The sequence below is a fragment of the Apium graveolens genome, chromosome 8 (genome assembly GCF_009905375.1).
Source record: "Apium graveolens cultivar Ventura chromosome 8, ASM990537v1, whole genome shotgun sequence".
NCBI classification, from domain to species: Eukaryota; Viridiplantae; Streptophyta; class Magnoliopsida; order Apiales; family Apiaceae; genus Apium; species Apium graveolens.
This window is the reverse complement of record NC_133654.1, coordinates 156531710-156550072: the sequence shown is the minus strand read 5'-3', so window position 1 is coordinate 156550072 and position 18363 is coordinate 156531710. Positions and strand designations below refer to the sequence as shown.

Sequence of the window (18363 nt, the reverse complement as noted above, 5' to 3'; positions counted from 1 at the left end):
TTATTTTTTTAAAATATAAACAGCGTTTTTATTAGTGAATTGTATTCAAAAACAGTAATCATTGAAATGTCATGTCTTCCATCCACAAAATTTATCATCTAACCGAAGGTCATGCAGTAATGTCCTCAAAAGTTTAGATAATAAAATTTTAATATATCTCGTTAAAACTCACAATAGTAAATCAGTAGGACTCGTCAAGGAAAAAGAGTGTAGTATACAAAATATATAATATATAAAAATAATAAAACCTATAATATAAATCTTGTGAAAATAATCTATCTATACTAAAATAAACGGAATGGGGTATAATTTGGTTCAACATTTATCTCCTAATTTTTGGTTATTAAAAAAATAAACAAATAGTGTTATATATCCGCTAAACTACTAAATTATTAAACTACTACACACATACTTTACTTCCCCTTCTAAACTACATTCACAACTTATCCTATTATTAAAAAAAGAAATAAATAGCGTTATATATCTATTAAACTACTAAATTGTTGAACTAGTAGATATAATATACTTATCATGTTATCCTATTATTTTTTAAAATTTATTATTATTATATTTGTATATAAATATTTTAAAATTATAATATAACAAGATTAAAAAAAATTAAATTATTAATGAAAACCCACACAAGATATAATGTAGTAGTATATAGTAATGGATAAAACAGGATGATGGCCAAAAATACCACTTTTTTTTGAAATAGGTGACCAAAATACCAAATTCGAGAAATGCGGCCAAAAATAACGATGAAATACGTACCCTTTCTTAGATTGGGTATATGCCCCATTACCCATTCTCAGACTGGGTATTTCAACCATTTTTTTTTATTTTTTTAAAGTTGAAATACGCTTACTAAGATTGGGTATATGAAATACGTTTTCTCAGATTGGGTATATGCCCGAATACCCATTCTCAGACTGAATATTTCAACTAATTTTTTTTTTTTGAAAAATGTTTTTCTACAAAAAAAAAGTAAGATTTTTTTTTGAGATACCCAATCTGAAAATAGGTATTTGATTGATAAAAATGGCCAGAATATTGAAAATTGTTATTTTTGTCACTTAATCCCAAAAAATATTATTTTTGTCATTATCTATATAATCTTAAAGGCTATTATTGCCCATATAACTTTTACCCACTAATTTACCCATGACCCATGATCCATGACCCAATTTTTTTACACATAAAACTTTATATTATACACATATCCATGGATTAAATTAATATTAACACATATGGAAACTAGCCTAACATATCAATCTATACACCTAAACTGCTCCTTGATTATAGCAACTGAATAGTACATTTGAATTTTTTGAATTGTACTCTATCTAAATATGGTAATATTGTATAACTCTAGCCTCCTCCTTCGATCGTCTCTTTCATTTCATGCTCTGTCGACTACGTCTACAATCACGATATCATTATTCATACATATCACTGTGAATCTGTAATATGTACACACATATATGCTTATCCATATATTTGATTCTTTATTTCTATGATCCTCATAATTTTGAATTGTATTTTCGCAGATGATTACCGATGGCTGCTTTTGAAAAGCGGGTAATCATTTTATTTCATTAACGATTCAAAAGTATATCTCTGTTTTCATTAATTTTTCGATTATGTAAAAACTTAAGTTTTGCGCTCCAACTGTTTGATTATGGTTTTAAATAACTCTGTTTTGTTATTTTGGTTGTTTCCTTGAACAATGATTTTAAAATGAAGGATGAGGAAGTGTAAAATAATTTATCTTATATAAGTTTGTAAACTAATTTATCTTATGTATGTTTGTATTAGATGGTTTTTTTATTGTTTCAACTAATTTATTTTCAATGTTGTTGTAGATTATTAGTCGAACCAAAGATGGTTTTTCGTGTTTTTACGAAGTAGGTGATTATTAGAGTTTGTCAAAATAAGGTTGAGTTTAATTATTTGATTATTGATTGTGTATATGTAGATGTTGTCTTACGATGTTGACTCATTTTTATAATTTGAATTTGGGAATAGATATATTTTCGTATTCGTAGGTTTTAGCTAAAATTTAAAGTTTGATGAGACTGAAGTTTGATGAGGTTGCATCTGCGAAGAAAAAATGGTTGACGCTTATTGATTTTGACATTGGGAAGCCTTTTGGAAGAGGAAAGTTTGGGAATATGTATCTACTGAAAAAAAGAGGGCCAATCCTTTTTTCAATATTTAGATTCTTGAACTTATGTTATTTTCGTATAAGCATTTGGATTCATAATATACATGATCTCCATCTACTTTCCCACCATATGTTGTCTTTTTATTTTGGAAAGAACTAAATATCAGTTTTTTGATGATTGTGTGGTGATTGGAAATTATATGCGCAGTGAGTTGGCCCTGATGGAGCATCAACTACGCCACAAAGAAGGTATCCAAAATTATCACAACACCGTAATATTCTAAGGATTTATGGATATATCTATGATCAGGTACTGAAAAATAGTTAGCTCAATACATCAACAAAAATTGATCAAGCAAGAATATAATAGTATTTTTTTAGGAGTTTTTTACAACCTTCCAAGAATTTAATTTTTTATTAGGGTCTAGATTAAACATTTAGCATATGTGATTATTTCCTTTAATTTTTATTAGAGCTGAGCAGGTTGGATAATGTTTGTATATGCTATTGTATATATCATATTATGTTGACATATCTAGGCTATGTATTTTGGAGAGTGAATTTTGATGTATGAATGACTATGGCTCGACAAAGTATGCAGCAAAATTCTTTTACTTCTCTTATTTCTGGTTCTGTAGGATTATCGCGTAGCAATGCTAGATCAGCGAATCCGCAGTGCTGGGATTGGCTCAACAATGTATGCAGCAAAATTCTTTATTTTATTTTGATTTTAGACTCATCGAGAATATCAAACCAGTGGTACAATTATCTGCAATGGTGGATGACACACAATGTAAACTTCAGGTAACTACTTCATTTTTTGTAGATTCTGCTTATAGAAACTGAATCAAGTTTTCTCATCTTCCTATCACATCACCCTAATATTCTAAGGCTTTATTGATATATCTATCATCATGCACTCAAAAATAGTTAGCTCAATACATTAAAAAAAAATTGATCAAGCAAGAATATAACATCAAATATTTTTTTGAGGAGGTTTTTTACAACCTCGCAAGAATTTAATTTTTTATTAGAGTCCAGATTAAACATTTGACACATGTATTTATTTTCTTTCATTTTTATTAGAGTTCAGCGGGTTGGACAATATTTATATATGCTATTATATTTTTCATATTATGTTGACATATCTAGGTATGTATTTTGGACAGTTAATTTTGATGTATGAATGGCAGTGGCTCAGATGCAGCAAAATTCTTTTATTTCAGGTCTTTAGGATTGTCGCGTAACAAAGCTTGATCAGCAAATCAACACTGCTAGGATTGGCTCAGCAAAGTATGCAACAAAATTCTTTTATTATATTTTGATTTTAGACTCAATAAGAATATCAAACCAGTGGTACAATTATCTGTAATGGTGGAGGACACACAATGCAAACTTCAGGTTACTACTTCATTTTTTATAGATTCTGCTTTTAAAAACCAAATCAAGTTTTCTCACCCTTCTAGAGGATAGGTCACTAGCAGTTGCTAAAGCACTATTGTGGACATGTTACATGTTGAAATAGAGGTTCCAGATCAGTACTTTGTTAATATGGTACATTACAAAACTTGGCCCGGTGAAGAATCTTGAAAAGGCCCTTTACTTCGTAATTTTATATATATATTCTGGTATTTTTAATGCCTTTTGACTCTGTATTCTTATTATTTAAGAGGAATTAAAGTTTTGTGAGACATATATCTTCAATTTTTAGTTTCATGACTACGTGATATTTTATTATTATTTTTATATAGAATGGACACTTTGAAGAGACATCTCCCCTTATGTGGACAATAGGGATTACAAGATCTCGAGAAAATAGATGTGAGATTTGAAGAGAAAATTTATACTGTTGCAACCATCCAGGTTATATATATGCACATTGTTAGGGAGAAAACACACGCTAATATTCACGCAAGTCTACGCGTTCGCAAGTAGTATAAGATATAAATCAGATTCGTTCCCACAGAGACTGGTTTAGGTTAAGTTCAATTTATGCACCTATGCAACAATGTATGGTTATCGCTCAATGCTAAGACAAATAAAAAATTGGGTTTTAATTAAACTAAGAGATTATACTAAATAACATTAACTAAGAGAATTGAGGTTGAATTACTATATATGACAAACATGGGATTCTAACTTCATTACTACTTCATTCAATAGCCTTTTCGTTCTTAACCTTAGCATGTGATGGTGATGACACTAATCAGATAACACGAAACTGATAAACACCAACTTTCATTGCACGAGTACCATTCTACCAAACATCCATAAAAGAGATAGAAGCTGAATAGGTACCAATTATATTGAGACCCTATATGTGTATAGAATTTGACAACATAACAGTTTAAGCATAAGTTATCCATAATGATTACATAGGGCAAGTAAAACGGTTAGAGTTACCTACACATACATGAACCTATGCTGGCATGGCAAGTTCTAAACCTCTATATTCATTGTCGCTTAAATAGAGATTAACACGCTATCTTATATGTTAGCTACGCACATAAGACGAATAAGCACAACCAATACTAGGATATCAATCAATCACCACACACCAAGATAGCAAAGCAAATTAACTACTGAAATCTATAAGTAAATCCGCTAGAACCCCATGATAACGATTAGCCCATAATCCAACTCATCGTCATCATGGGTTCCAATGGAAGCATGGTATAAAACAAGGTCTTAATAAATAGAATAGTAATTAAAGTACGAATAAACGAGATCTAGGTTCAACAAGAACGAAAACGAGCATCCAAAGTTACAACTAATTCAAAGAATCACAAGTTGAAAACAAGATCTTCTTTTTTGAAGCTGTTCTGTGCTTCTAGGTCTTCTCCTTGGTATCCCAATCTTCCGGGATGATGAAAACCCTTTTTTTAAGTATATATATGCCCCTAGTGGACCCGGACCCTTAAAATCGTCAAATTCCACTCAAAAAAGACTTTTTCAGCGAAATCAGCGACCAGCCGCGCCCTAATTCAGCTCTCCTGAGCGGGCGCTCAGCTCTCTGGGCGGTCGCTCAACTCTCCTGGGCGGCCGCTCAGACAGCTTCTGGAAAAAATTCCGATGAATCTTGTTTTGGACATAACTTGAGTTCTACTCGTCAGAATTAGGCGATTCAACTGCCCACGCGAAGCTATTGAGATTCTCTACAACTTGACAATGGCCTTGGCTTCCAATTCTGATCGCTTTTCATCACATTTCCTTTAAAATCTTATTTCTTCATATAACTGATACCTGAAATGCAATAACACAAAAACACATCAAAATACAAACAACTTGAGTCCAAAACACCAATTTAAGCTTGTAATAAAGCATTCCAAGTGGATATAAAATCCACTTATCACACCCCCAAACTTGAATCGATGCTTGTCCTCAAGCATAAACAGACTCAAAACTACAAAACAAACCTAATGCATGAATGCAACTACGTGAATGCAATTAAATGATAATGCACTTGATCCCCTCAGAATAACCATAACCAAATGAATAAGACAATGCCTCTAAAAATGCAATGACTTTAAACAGAGCTCGAATAAATCCCACAAACCAACTCACAAACCAGAAACGTGTGTATATGGAATGCTTAACATATATCTCTCGATACTAGATCAATAACCATAACTTATCTATCATCGAAACAATCAAAAGTTTATAAACAGAATAGACAATAAACACATTATGACTCACAACACCTCTTTCTACTAGAGTTATACAAGGATTCACACTATTATTGAACACATAGCAAAGATGCTTATTTGATCGTGCAATGAATGAGGTCCCAAAAGACTTATGTAATAATACCCATGTAGCGAGCGTTAGGTTAGCGGATCCCAGACTATAAAAGCCTTAGGTCACTAGGCACAAAGTCCCTTAGAACTTAATAACTCGAGTATTAAAGAGCTCACTCTTGATTAATTATGCATAAACATATACTTTTTTCTTTCTTTTTCTTTCTTTTTCTTTCTTTTTTTTTCTTTTTTTTCAATAATTTCTGAATGAGTGTGTTTCGCTCCATCTCATTCAACCCTAGACTACTCATAAAAATATGAGCCGGCTACTAGCCATTTGACGCCTAGCCTTACAACAACTAGCAATGAAATCCAAGTTTTTCTCCAGATAAAAAGATTCAGTGTTTTTACGTCATTACGAGAATATCACAAATTTTAAATATAACCAAGTGATTAAATCTCAACAACAAACAAGTATGATCATGATCTAGATCAAAAGCAACCCTATAACACTTTGTGAAAATATTTGTTTTTGGCATGCAAATCAATTCATTAAGACTTAAACATCCCTTTATTCGTCATCACCACACTGAAATCAACATCAACTTATCAAATATCATAGTTCATCTTAAGGAATCATGCTAAATATGCATGCAAATGCAACTTATATGAAATCACATAAAAATAAACAAATATGTCCTAAATGAACAATCATGCAAAAATATGAATGAACTACAACTAAACATGTAATATGAATCTATATGAATCTATATGGACACACACTACTAATCCATACATTATCACCCCCAAACTTAAAATTTTCAATGTCATCATTGAAGGTAATAATAGGGATTTCAGGCATAACTAATTAGCGGGAGAGTCACCCTCATCGGGTGGAGGATCAGGTTGCCAATTAACCTCGCCACCAGTGTCTCGAACAATAGTACCCAAAACATGTGTTAAATCTGCAGCAAAACGATGGTGAATGTCATGCATGGCCTCCATACGCCTAGTCACTCGCCTATACTGCTCATCACCAACACCAGTCCTATCAACTAACTGTGGTACATGAGAAGAACCCTCTGTAGGCATTGGAAGATCCGTCCAGCCACTCTCTACATCATCAAAAATATATCCCAACCCCTTATCATGGGGTGCACCTAAGAATGAATAACTCAAGTGATCTGGTAGTGGATGAAGCTCAAGTGTGGGAGCATCTTCAATAGACGGCTCGAGATGCTCCTAAGAAATTTTCAGCTCTGCTAACCCAAGAGAATCGAATGACATATCCAACTTCTTCTCCCATGGAGGTGCATTCAAAACCTGCAGTTGTTCTACTCTTCCTTCATCTTCAAAAACTGAGTCGACCCGCTCTATTTTAAAGCACTCTTCTTTTTCTGTGGGTAACTTTATTTCCTTGAACACATTAAAAGTGACCTTTTGATCGTAAACCTTCATCTAAAGCTCTCCTTTTTGCACATCGATCATAGTTTGGCCTGTAGCCAAGAATGGTCTTCCCAAGATGATGGGAATCTTCTTATCTTCCTCGAAATCAAGAATTACAAAGTCAGCAGGGAAGAAGAGTTTATCCACTTTGACCAAGAAATCCTCCACTATACCTCATGAATAAGCGATGGAATGGTCAGCTAGTTGCAATGACATGTATGTTGGTTTCGGATCAGGCAGACCAAGCTTCTTGAAGATAGATAAGGGCATCAGATTGATGCTAGCTCCTAAATCACATAAACACTTGTCGAATGACAAGTTTCCGACTGTGCAAGGAATAGTGAAGCTTCCAGGATCTTTAAGCTTCGGAGGCAACTTCTATTGCAGCACAGCACTGCATTCCTCCGTTAGAGCAACGGTATCTAAGTCATCGAGCTTCACTTTCCGAGAGAGAATACCTTTCATAAACCTCACATAGTTAGGCATCTGTTCAAGAGCTTCAGCGAAAGGTATGTTGATATGAAGTTTCTTGAACACCTCCAGAAACTTAGCAAATTACTTATCCAGCTTTTTCTTCTGCAGCCTTTTAGGAAAATGTTCCTTGGTTCCACCTCTACTTCCTTCTGCACATCTTCTTCAGCCAAAACTTCAGATTCTGGAACTTGAGACTTTTCAGGCTCTTCGTCTTGCTGAATTTGGGGGCTTGCAACCTTTCCAGACCTTAAGGTGATGGCGTTAACCTGTTCTTCAACTTCCCTCTTGCCTGGATTGGCTTCTGTATCACTAGGAAGCATTCCTGGTGGCCGATTCAATAAGGAATTAGCAATTTGCCCTATTTGGTTCTCCAGAGTCTTGATAGAAATAGCCTGACTTTGGCATATAAGAGCCTGGTTTTTGCACATAAGCCTCAACTCCTCCAATTCAGATTTTTCATTTGAAGATAGACAAGTATCATGATTTTGTTGTTGAATTTGGAGTTGTTATTTTGGTGCAAATTGTTGTTGAAAACCAGGAGGGTTGAATAGCTTATTTCCAAACTGCTAGAATGGTTGTTGCATCGCATTCTGATTGTTGCTCCAGCTGAAGTTAGGATGATTCCAGTTGTCAGGATGATAAGTGTCTGGAACTGGTTGTTGCGATCTCTAAAAGTTGCTCACAAACTGAGCTGATTCACTAAATATAGCGCATTGCTCTGTCACATGCGGACCTGCACACAGCTCACAAACACTTCAAGAACTCCTGCTACCTTTACCTGTGGACATATCTGGGTTGGATACTAATATTCATTAGCAGCCATCAATTCAATTAGATCATAAGCTTCCTTATAGCTCTTTGCCCATAATGCTCCACCTGCTGCTGCATCGAGCATGGGTCTGGACTGTGCTCCCAACCCATTATAAAAACAAGTGATGATCATCCAATCAGGAATTCCATTATGAGGACACTTCCTAAGCATCTCCTTGTAGCGCTCTCAAGCTTCATATAAAGATTCTCCCATTTGCTGCGCAAATTGAGTAATAGCGTTTCTGAATGCAGTTGTCTTCGCCATAGGGAAGAATTTAGTAAGAAACTTCTGAGCAAGATCTTCCCAAGTAGTAACCGAACCAGCTGGTAGAGAGTGTAACCAGCTCTTAGCCTTGTCCCTCAGAGAGAATGGGAACAGTCTCAGCTTCACAGCATCTTCAGAAACACCATTGAACTTGAAGGTGTCACATATCTCAATGAAATCCCTAATGTGTGTATCGGGATCTTCCGTTGGGGAACCCCCAAACTGGATTGAATTCTGCACCCATTGAGTTATGCGAGGCTTGATCTCAAAGGTATTAGCTGTGATAGCTGGCCGAACAATGCTAGATTGAATGTAATTGATCTTGGGTTGAGAAAAATCCATCAAGGCTTTCGTTCGTGCTGCTGGATCTCCCATTGTAATGAGTACCTGAAATGCAAACAAATAAACCGTGAAAGTAAAAGAATCCGAGTCAGTGAACTTTAACGACCACTGATGACAAGCACATAAACTAAAAATTAACACCGAGTCCCCGGCAGCGGCGCCAAAAACTTGTTAGGGCGAAAACACGCGCTAATATTCACGCAAGTATACGTGTTCGCAAGTAGTATAAGATATAAATCAGATTCGTTCCCACAGAGACTGGTTTAGGTTAAGTTCAATTTATGCACCTATGCAACAATGTATGGTTATCGCTCAATGCTAAGACAAATAACAAATTGGGTATTAATTAAACTAAGAGATTATACTAAATAACATTAACTAAAAAAATTAAGGGTTGAATTACTATATATGACAAACATGGGATTCTAACTTCATTACTACTTCATTCAATAGCCTTTTCGTTCTTAACCTTGGCATGTGATGGTGATGACACTAATCAGATAACACGAAACTGATAAACGCCAACTTTCGTTGCACGAGTACCATTCTACCAGACATCCACAAAAGTGATAGAAGCTGAATAGGCACCAATTATATTGAGTCCCTATATGTCTATAGAATTTGACAACATAACGGTTTAAGCATAAGTTATCCATAATGATTACATGGGGCAAGTAAAACGGTTAAAGTTACCTACGAATCATGCATACACATACATGAACCTATACTAGCATGGCAAGTTCTAAACCTCTATATTCACTGTCGCTTCAATAGAGATTAACACGCTATCTTATATGTTAGCTACGCACATAAGACGAATAAGCACAACCAATACTAGGATATCAATCAATCACCACACACCAAGATAACAAAACAAATTAACTATTGAAATCCATAAGTAAATCTGCTAGATCCCCATGACAATGATTAGCCCATAATCGAACTCATCGTCACCATGGGTTCCAATGGAAGCATGGTATAAAACAAGGTCTTAATAAACAGAATAATAATTAAAGTATGAATAAACGAGATCTAGGTTCAACAAGAACGAAAACGAGCATCCAAAGTTACAACTAATTCAAAGAATCACAAGTTAAAAACAAGATCTTCTTTTTCGGAGTTGTTCTGTGCTTCTAGGTCTTCCCCTTGGTATCCCAATCTTCCCGGATGATGAAAACCCTTTTTTTAAGTATATATACGCCCCTAGTGGACCTGGACCCTTAAAATCGTCAAATTCCACTAAAAAAAGACTTTTTCAGCGAAATCAGCGACAGCCGCGCCCTGATTGGCCGCTCAGCTCTCCTGAGCGGGCGCTCAGCTCTCTGGGCGGCCGCTCAGCTCTCCTGGGCGGGCGCTCAGACAGCTTCTGGAAAAAATTTTGATGAATCTTGTTTTGGCCATAACTTGAGTTCTACTCGTCAGAATTAGGCGATTCAGCTGCCCACGCGAAGCTATTGAGATTCTCTACAACTTGAAAATGGCCTTGGCTTCCGATGCTGATCACTTTTCATCATATTTCCTTTAAAATCTCATTTCTTCATATAACTGATACCTTAAATGCAATAACACAAAAATACATCAAAATACCAACAACTTGAGTCCAAAACACCAATTTAAGCTTGTAATAAAGCATTCGAAGTGGATATAAAATCCACTTATCACATATTGCGTATATTATTTGAATATTATAATACGTGAACTCTATTTCGTCATATTTTTTCAGAATATTTAAATTTTAAGAAAGTTAATTATTGAATGCAATGTAACTTTGTCATGATTTTTTTATTAAAATCTTGCAATTATTCAATTTCATAATGATTATCAAAGAAAAATATTATTGTATATGCTGACTATGGAAGCAAAGTATATGATGCCTAATTTTATGTGGTCTAGCTCCTTTAATAAATGCGGAATCCCTCATATCCAGGTAAATGTGCTTCTGTACTATCAACTATGTTAAGTAACACATGTTTTCTTAGCTTATGTCTTTATCTGATTTTGAAAATAATATGTAAAATATATTTTGATGTTAAAATATGTGCATGTGAAAATGAGAACAGCCTAACACATTTAGCCTATTCCTATTCAGGTTTGTATTGCACGTGCACCGTTATATCGACAACTTCCAAGATGGCTCATGGACAATTTGTTGATGTTGTATCAGTTGAAAATTATAAAGTTTGTATACAATCACCCAGGTACATAGAAAGGACAAAGCAATATTACATGAGATGTTTCACAAATAATAATTTCTTCCACTATTTGACATGTCGGATAGATGCAATTCATGCATGAACATGGGCATTGTTACATGGAATACATTTTAAGATTTGGACCCCAGAACAGGAGATGTGATTTCTTGGTGTTTTCATAGAAAAATTAAAGTATAATTAATTTTGTTATAAAATTTAATGTTTCATGTCTTTAACAATAATAACTTAGTTTTGTTTATCTTATTGATTACATATATTTATCTTATTAATTTTAAAGGTAAAAGAATTTATTTTCTTAATTATCTTTCATTTGTTGGTAAGAAATTTAGAAATCAAAAACTTTGGAGGAATCGAGTGGAGACTTAAGAGGTTATATATGGGTTTATTTATTTTCATTCAAAAGTATGAGGTTTTGTAACCAAGTCCAAGAGAACTGCCTGATTATCTAAATTCTTCCATGCATGGCCTGATGTACGCTCAGATAGGGGTAGTGGGATTAAAAAGCAGTGTTCTGATATTATCCTGAGGTGCTGGTTTGAAGCATTATATAATCCGGGTGGTACTAATAGTTTAAGGTAATTCATTTTGCATAGGGTCTTAACATGATTTTTTTTCTGTTTATATGGATTCTAACTGAACATAAATACGGTAATGTCTATAAATTTTAATATGCGCGGCGATGTACATAAGCTCATTAAATATAACTTCCACATTAACATCAAGCAGGACCGACATATTATATGTCACTGCCAGCACTAAATCTTGTATTGGTTTAAGTGGCCACTGTCAAGGCACATGACATAAATGCAATGTATAAGAAAGGTACTGGTGCACGTTTCAATTTCTTTACCATGGAGCTTGCAAAGTCATGGTGTATACAGAATATTAGTGTGAAGCTATAGAGGTTTGAAGTTTGATGGTTAGCGAAGGAGTGGCGCTGAAAGCAATATCGTAGAATGCTTTACTCAGATTGTGAGGCGTTGTCTACCGTTAGAGAACATACAACAAAAGGAACAAAAACTACAGTACACTTGCAGAGTTATTCTACATATCACTTGCTAATGTATTCTACATATATACGTTTCACCTTAGTTTTTTTTCTCCCAAATATGTCCATATATTTTATGGGTATAATTATAAATCTTAAAATAATTTTACTAAATTTGTCAATATTGTAAAATACTTTCATAGTTTGGGGATGTGCTGGGTATGTTTGTAAGTGTTCATGTTGTCTCTGTATTCAAAACAGATCAAGGGATACCACATCACGTAACAAGAAAGCTATACATTCACAGGGGGTAAAGTTGTTGGATACAGGAATTGTTGTACGTGAGTAAAGGAATTGGAGTTATATCGTGTTAGTCATTAAACATTACTCAAAATTTATTTTTTGTTATATAAGTTTATAAATATACTTTATACTTTGTTAGATGGATCCTGTATTGATACAAAATTTGAGGATGATTGCCCAGCTATGATCAGAGCCCGTTCTTATGTCCTCGTTACATTAGACAGACTGATATATAAAATTGTCAAACTGTGTGCATTATTCTTTATACGTTTTGTCTTTATATATTAAATTTCCTGGTGGTATAACCTGTTGTTACAAGCACTTACAACTGACAAGATTCACTTAATAAATTTGTTTCAAAATTTATAGAGCAAAAAAAGACCCTCACTTAGTTAATAATTGGAATTATTGTGGCCATGGATCTATATGTGATACAAGACTAGAAAACAAGTTTTAGAGATGAAGTTGATTGAAAATGTTTTCTCACAATAAAGGTAGATAACAAATAATTTAGTAAAAAAATATTATTAAATCTTCTAAAATATATTCAAAGATAATGAATTGAGAGTCATATTTAAAAAGAAAAAAAGTGTCTTTTGTATCGCCTGCAGGTACAATTTTTTTATTTTAATTTTGATGATATTTTTGGCAATTGCTCCTTTATTATATAAATATATATGATTTTTTTTAAAGATAAATTAATTTATAAATTATTTTCAACTAAGTTGATTTAGTTAAAATTATATCGCCATATATAAATGTTAAACTATTATTAATTTAAAATATTATAAAATTTTAATTAATGAATGAACAATTGCCATTTAATCATATTCAAGTCTCGACTAATCAAACTACTTTTAATTAAATATTCTATACACTATATTGGGAATCAACCCTAAAATATCTTTTTAATAATTCTTTAGATTTCATTTCATTCATATTATAATTAACTAAATTAAATGAATACAAATTTAATATTTAATAAATATTAGAAAGATCATTTAAAAAGATACTGAATTGTTATACAATTAGATATTTATACTTAATTAAAACATATTCATAATACATTTTTTATTCAAATACCTTTTCAAAAATTTATAACAAGACGACGTATTATAAAATTTACAATTATATTAAATCACGCTAATTGATAATTTTCCAATATTGGAAACCAAATTTTATAATGATTTTTTTCACATTTCATTAGGGTAAATGGGCAAATTCATCACTGTCTTTTCGAAAACTTTCACTTGGGTCACCAACCCAAAAAAACTTTCAGTCACATAACAGTTTCATACAATATTGTCAATCGTAACACTTGATTTCAAATTATTTTCACGTCCGTTAAATTGCCATTGACTTTAACGGCGTGTCGTTAACTTTAACCACGTCGGTGCCACATCTGTGCCAGATGTAATAACCCGACCCATTCCTAATTAACCACCCATATCAAATTAACCCGATTTACTAAAGAAAATCAAGTGTTTATTATTGCTTACATCTAAACCAACACATACGACTGGAGAAAGGGGGCGATCGATCAATCGAAACGGACGACAGATGTGATCGAAGATTGAAGGCAACCTAGTAATCATGTAAGCTTCGATCTTATGCTCATATTTACCCTATGTATATATATGTGATTTATATATGTAAGTTTCGATCTTATTGTGATATATAGGTTAAACCCTAAATTGGTAGTTGTTACAATTCTGAAACCCTAATTTGTACTCATTATTACCTAATTGGTAGTATAATTATGAACCCTAAATCGATATACATGTGTTTTACAGGCCTCAAGATCTAGTAATATATTATGGTGGTCATTTTATGACTTGCCTGAAATATCAATATGCTGGACCTAAGTTAAAGTGTTTTAAAGGAATTGAAGTTAAAGAATTGTCTGTGAAGAAGATTAGGGAGATAGTGAATGATGTAGTAAAAGATGATGATAAGCTATATTATGCCAAAAATGGGGTTACTCCTGACCTTGGTTTTAAAATGTTGTTGCCTTTTAACCCCTCTACAACTGGAAAGGACATAAAGTGGAGGCCTGGACTCATTTTTGGTAGTAAAAAACAATTTAAAAATGCAGTGAGGGAGTATTATATTGCTACTGGGAGACCATTGAAATACCGTGTAGATGACTTGCACAGGATGCATATAGTATGTACTGAGGGGTGCCCTTTTAGGTTGTGGCTATCATATATGGTGGAGTATAAGGGATGGTAAATAAAGACAGTACATGATGAGCATAATTGCATTTATCACTACAAAAACAACCTTGTTACGATAAATTATCTAGCAGATCTGTATGGGGATAGAATACGGAGGAATCCAAACTAGAAGCTATCTGAAATGCAAGAGGAGTTCAAGAGAGTTTTGAAGGTGGAAGTATGTGATGCCAAATGTTGCAGGGTTAGAAAAAGAGCTTTAAGTGGGATTGCAGAAGAGATGGTGAAATACTATGTTGGTTTGAGGAGGTTTGGTGGTGAGATTTTGAGGAGTAACAAGGAGAATACTGTTAAAATATCCACAACCAGGATGAATGAACAAGATTCTCCTTGTTTTCAAAGATTTTATGTCTATTATGCAGAGTTGAGAAAGGGATGGAAGGAAGGTTGCAGACCTATCATTGGTTTGGATGGAAGCTTCCTGAAGACAGTATGTGGGGGACAACTTTTATCTGCTGTAGGGAGGGATGGAAATAACTCCATTTTTCCAGTTGCCATGGTTGTGGTTGAGACTGAATCATATGATCGCTGTAAGTGATTCTTAATGCTTGTTGCTGAAGATCTTGGATTAGGGACTGGTTATGGATATACCTTCACTTCTGACCAACAAAAGGTACATCAGTCCCTTTATTATTTTATTATGTTGGATAATTTTTTGTTGGTTATAGATCTTTATTTTGTTGGATAATTTTTTGATAGGGGATAATAAAGGCTGTGAAAGAACTTCTACCATATATAGAGCATAGGAATTGCACAAGGCATATATATTCCAACCTTGGAAAGAAACATGGAAGTGAGGCTGTGAGGAATGCTTTTTATGATGCTAGTGATGCCACACATCCTGAAGCTTTTAAAGCTGCAATGAGGGATCTTGAGAAGGCATCAAAGAGGGATTGGGTGATAATAAATAGGTTTAAACCATAGGTATGGTCTAAAGCTTTCTTTGGACACATTGCAAGACAGATAGCACCGAGAATAACATCTTGGAGTATTTTAATTCATGGATTCTGAAATCCAGATTCATGCCTTTAATTGACATGTTGACGGATATCCATGATAAGATTATGGAAAGATTACATCAGAAAAGAGATGCAATGCAAAATGTAGATTGTATTATTCTTCCTAGAACTCATAAAATTTTAAATGATGCGGTTGTAGCAAGTTCTGAATGTAGTGTGCTTTGGGATGGAAGACATAATTTTCAAGTGGAGTGGAGGGGGATTGGATTTTGTGTAAACTTAACAGGACAGACATGCTCATGTAGGGTCTGGGAGTTAACAGGGGTACCATGTTGTCACGCTGTTGCTGCTATACAGAAAAGTAGGCTTAATCCAACTGATTTTGTGTCCCATTATTTTAAGAAAGAAACTTATATGAAGGCTTACTCTCACTTTTTGGAAGTGATAAGGGGTGAGCCTTTTTGGGAAGAGGTTGATGGAGATAATATTATGCCACCTCCAAGAATGAAGACATTGAGAGGAAGGCCTAAAAGGCAGAGAAGGAGAGAAGGTTGGGAAGGATCAGTTAACAGGGGTGGGAATAGTAAGTTAAGCAAGCTAAATAGGCAAGGCAGGGTGATGCACTACAGTAATTGTAAGAAACCGGGACATAACATCACCAAATGCCCTGAAGAAACTCAGAGGACCCCTTCAACAAAAAAAATAGAGAGGGAAAAAGAAGAAGAAAACTCAAGAAGAAGAAGAAATTGCAAGTGAGATGGAGAGGCATGACATTGAAAAAGAAACAGGGGAAGATGAGCTTATGGAGGAGGAAATGAGAAATGAGGAAATGTTTTCAAGTCAAAAACCTAACACACCAAGGAGAAGCCAGAGGCTTGCACAGTCCACTCAAAGCACACTTGAAGATGTTACTCCAAGCACTCAAGTCAACCGGCTTATTTTTGTAAGATCTTAAAGCTTTCTATCAAGTTTTGTAATTTATTAGCCCATTACTAATGTTTACTATCTTATTATTGCAAATGCCTACACCTGGTTTGGTTTACAATGGTAGAACTAGTGGCACTCCAGATGCAGACATTCCAGGAACATCAAGAGTGAGAAAGGGGAAGAAAAGCAAGGGTCTAGTCAAATCATTCAAAGCCCCAAGGAAGAAGTAGTATTTGTTTTTATCAAAGTCATGTCTAAGTTTAAGTTTAGACTAAGTGACAGTCATGCTTAGTTTAAGTGCTTTTGTAAGCTTCTATGAACTTAGCTTATGTCTTTTGTATGGTCAAGGAACCTATTTTATTACTTTTGTAAGCTCCAAGTGGGGAATCATAGTTGTCTTTTGGTGTTGAATTTATGATCTTGTAAGGAATCTTTCATGTTATGCAATGACAGAAATCACCCTTTCTTTCTTTTACCTTTCACAAATTAAAACAATCAAAATAAACCAAAATATTGTATTCACTTGCACTTAATATCACCATTATAACCAACAAACTGCTACTTCAACAACCAACTACTCCAACTACACTAATAAAACTACAACTACAATCATCCTATATCACCAACCAAAATATAAATATAAATATTACTGCAACTGCCAACAACTTCTTTAAAATACAATTTGCTCTCATCAATTTCTTTAACAACTCTTCTGCCTCCTCATTTTTACGACGAAGTTTGCACACTTCTTCATGTAACACAAGCATTTTTCTTTCACAAAAATTGACATCAACTCCAGCATTGTTCAAAGCATCTTCCTTCTTCTGCATTTTCGACTTTAAAACATTGATCACCTCTCCAGCCCTTTTCGAATAGGGTGGATCAGCCCAAACGAAAAAATTACATTTCTTACTAGAATTCTACCAATAAAATAGAAAAATCATCACATTCAACAATCTCAAAAGTTTTAAATTATAAAAAAAACTCAATGTTACCTTGTATTATGAACACCTAAAAAATCGCCTTCCAAGATCTAGTGTGCCCTCTTTCCACGCTTCTTGACATGGTGCTGGCAAATCGCATTTACACCTCACACCAAGATATTTAAACTCAGAGTTGTTTTTTCAACTAGTATAGAATGTATTAGAGAAAGAGAAGGCTGATTTTGAGAGATGAATCAGATTGCCAAGGATGCAAGGGTAAGGCATCTACTTCATAGTGCAATTGACAATGTCATGTCAAACATGGTTATTGGATGCAAGACTGCAAAGGAAATATGGGATGCTTTGGAGACAAGATGCCAGGGAACTGAAGCCATCAAAAAGAAAAAGAAGACTATACTCACACAAGAGTATGAGCAATTTGACTCAAAAGCTGATGAGTCATTAACTGATTTATATGACAGGTTTGCCAAACTCTTGAATGATCTGTCACTGGTGGACAAGGAATATGATCTTGAAGATTCAAATCTAAATTTCCTTTTAGCTCTTCCTGAAAA

At 34.1% G+C, this 18363-nt stretch overlaps 1 protein-coding gene and 1 non-coding gene across 2 annotated transcripts; both read left to right on the top strand.

The window, feature by feature from the left end:
- The first annotated feature begins 8777 nt into the window (after positions 1 to 8777).
- On the top strand, positions 8778 to 8884 carry LOC141682157 (small nucleolar RNA R71). Its single transcript, XR_012559559.1, has one exon. It is a non-coding gene; the product is annotated as a small nucleolar RNA R71 (small nucleolar RNA).
- A 2262-nt stretch (positions 8885 to 11146) lies between these two features.
- Positions 11147 to 16694, top strand: LOC141680086 (uncharacterized). The gene is made up of 7 exons (XM_074486405.1): positions 11147 to 11168; positions 11331 to 11439; positions 14539 to 14973; positions 15163 to 15509; positions 15552 to 15592; positions 15679 to 15890; positions 15998 to 16694. The coding sequence occupies exons 1-7, from the start codon at positions 11147 to 11149 to the stop codon at positions 16692 to 16694; spliced, it is 1863 nt and encodes a 620-aa protein (XP_074342506.1).
- Positions 16695 to 18363: the final 1669 nt, after the last annotated feature.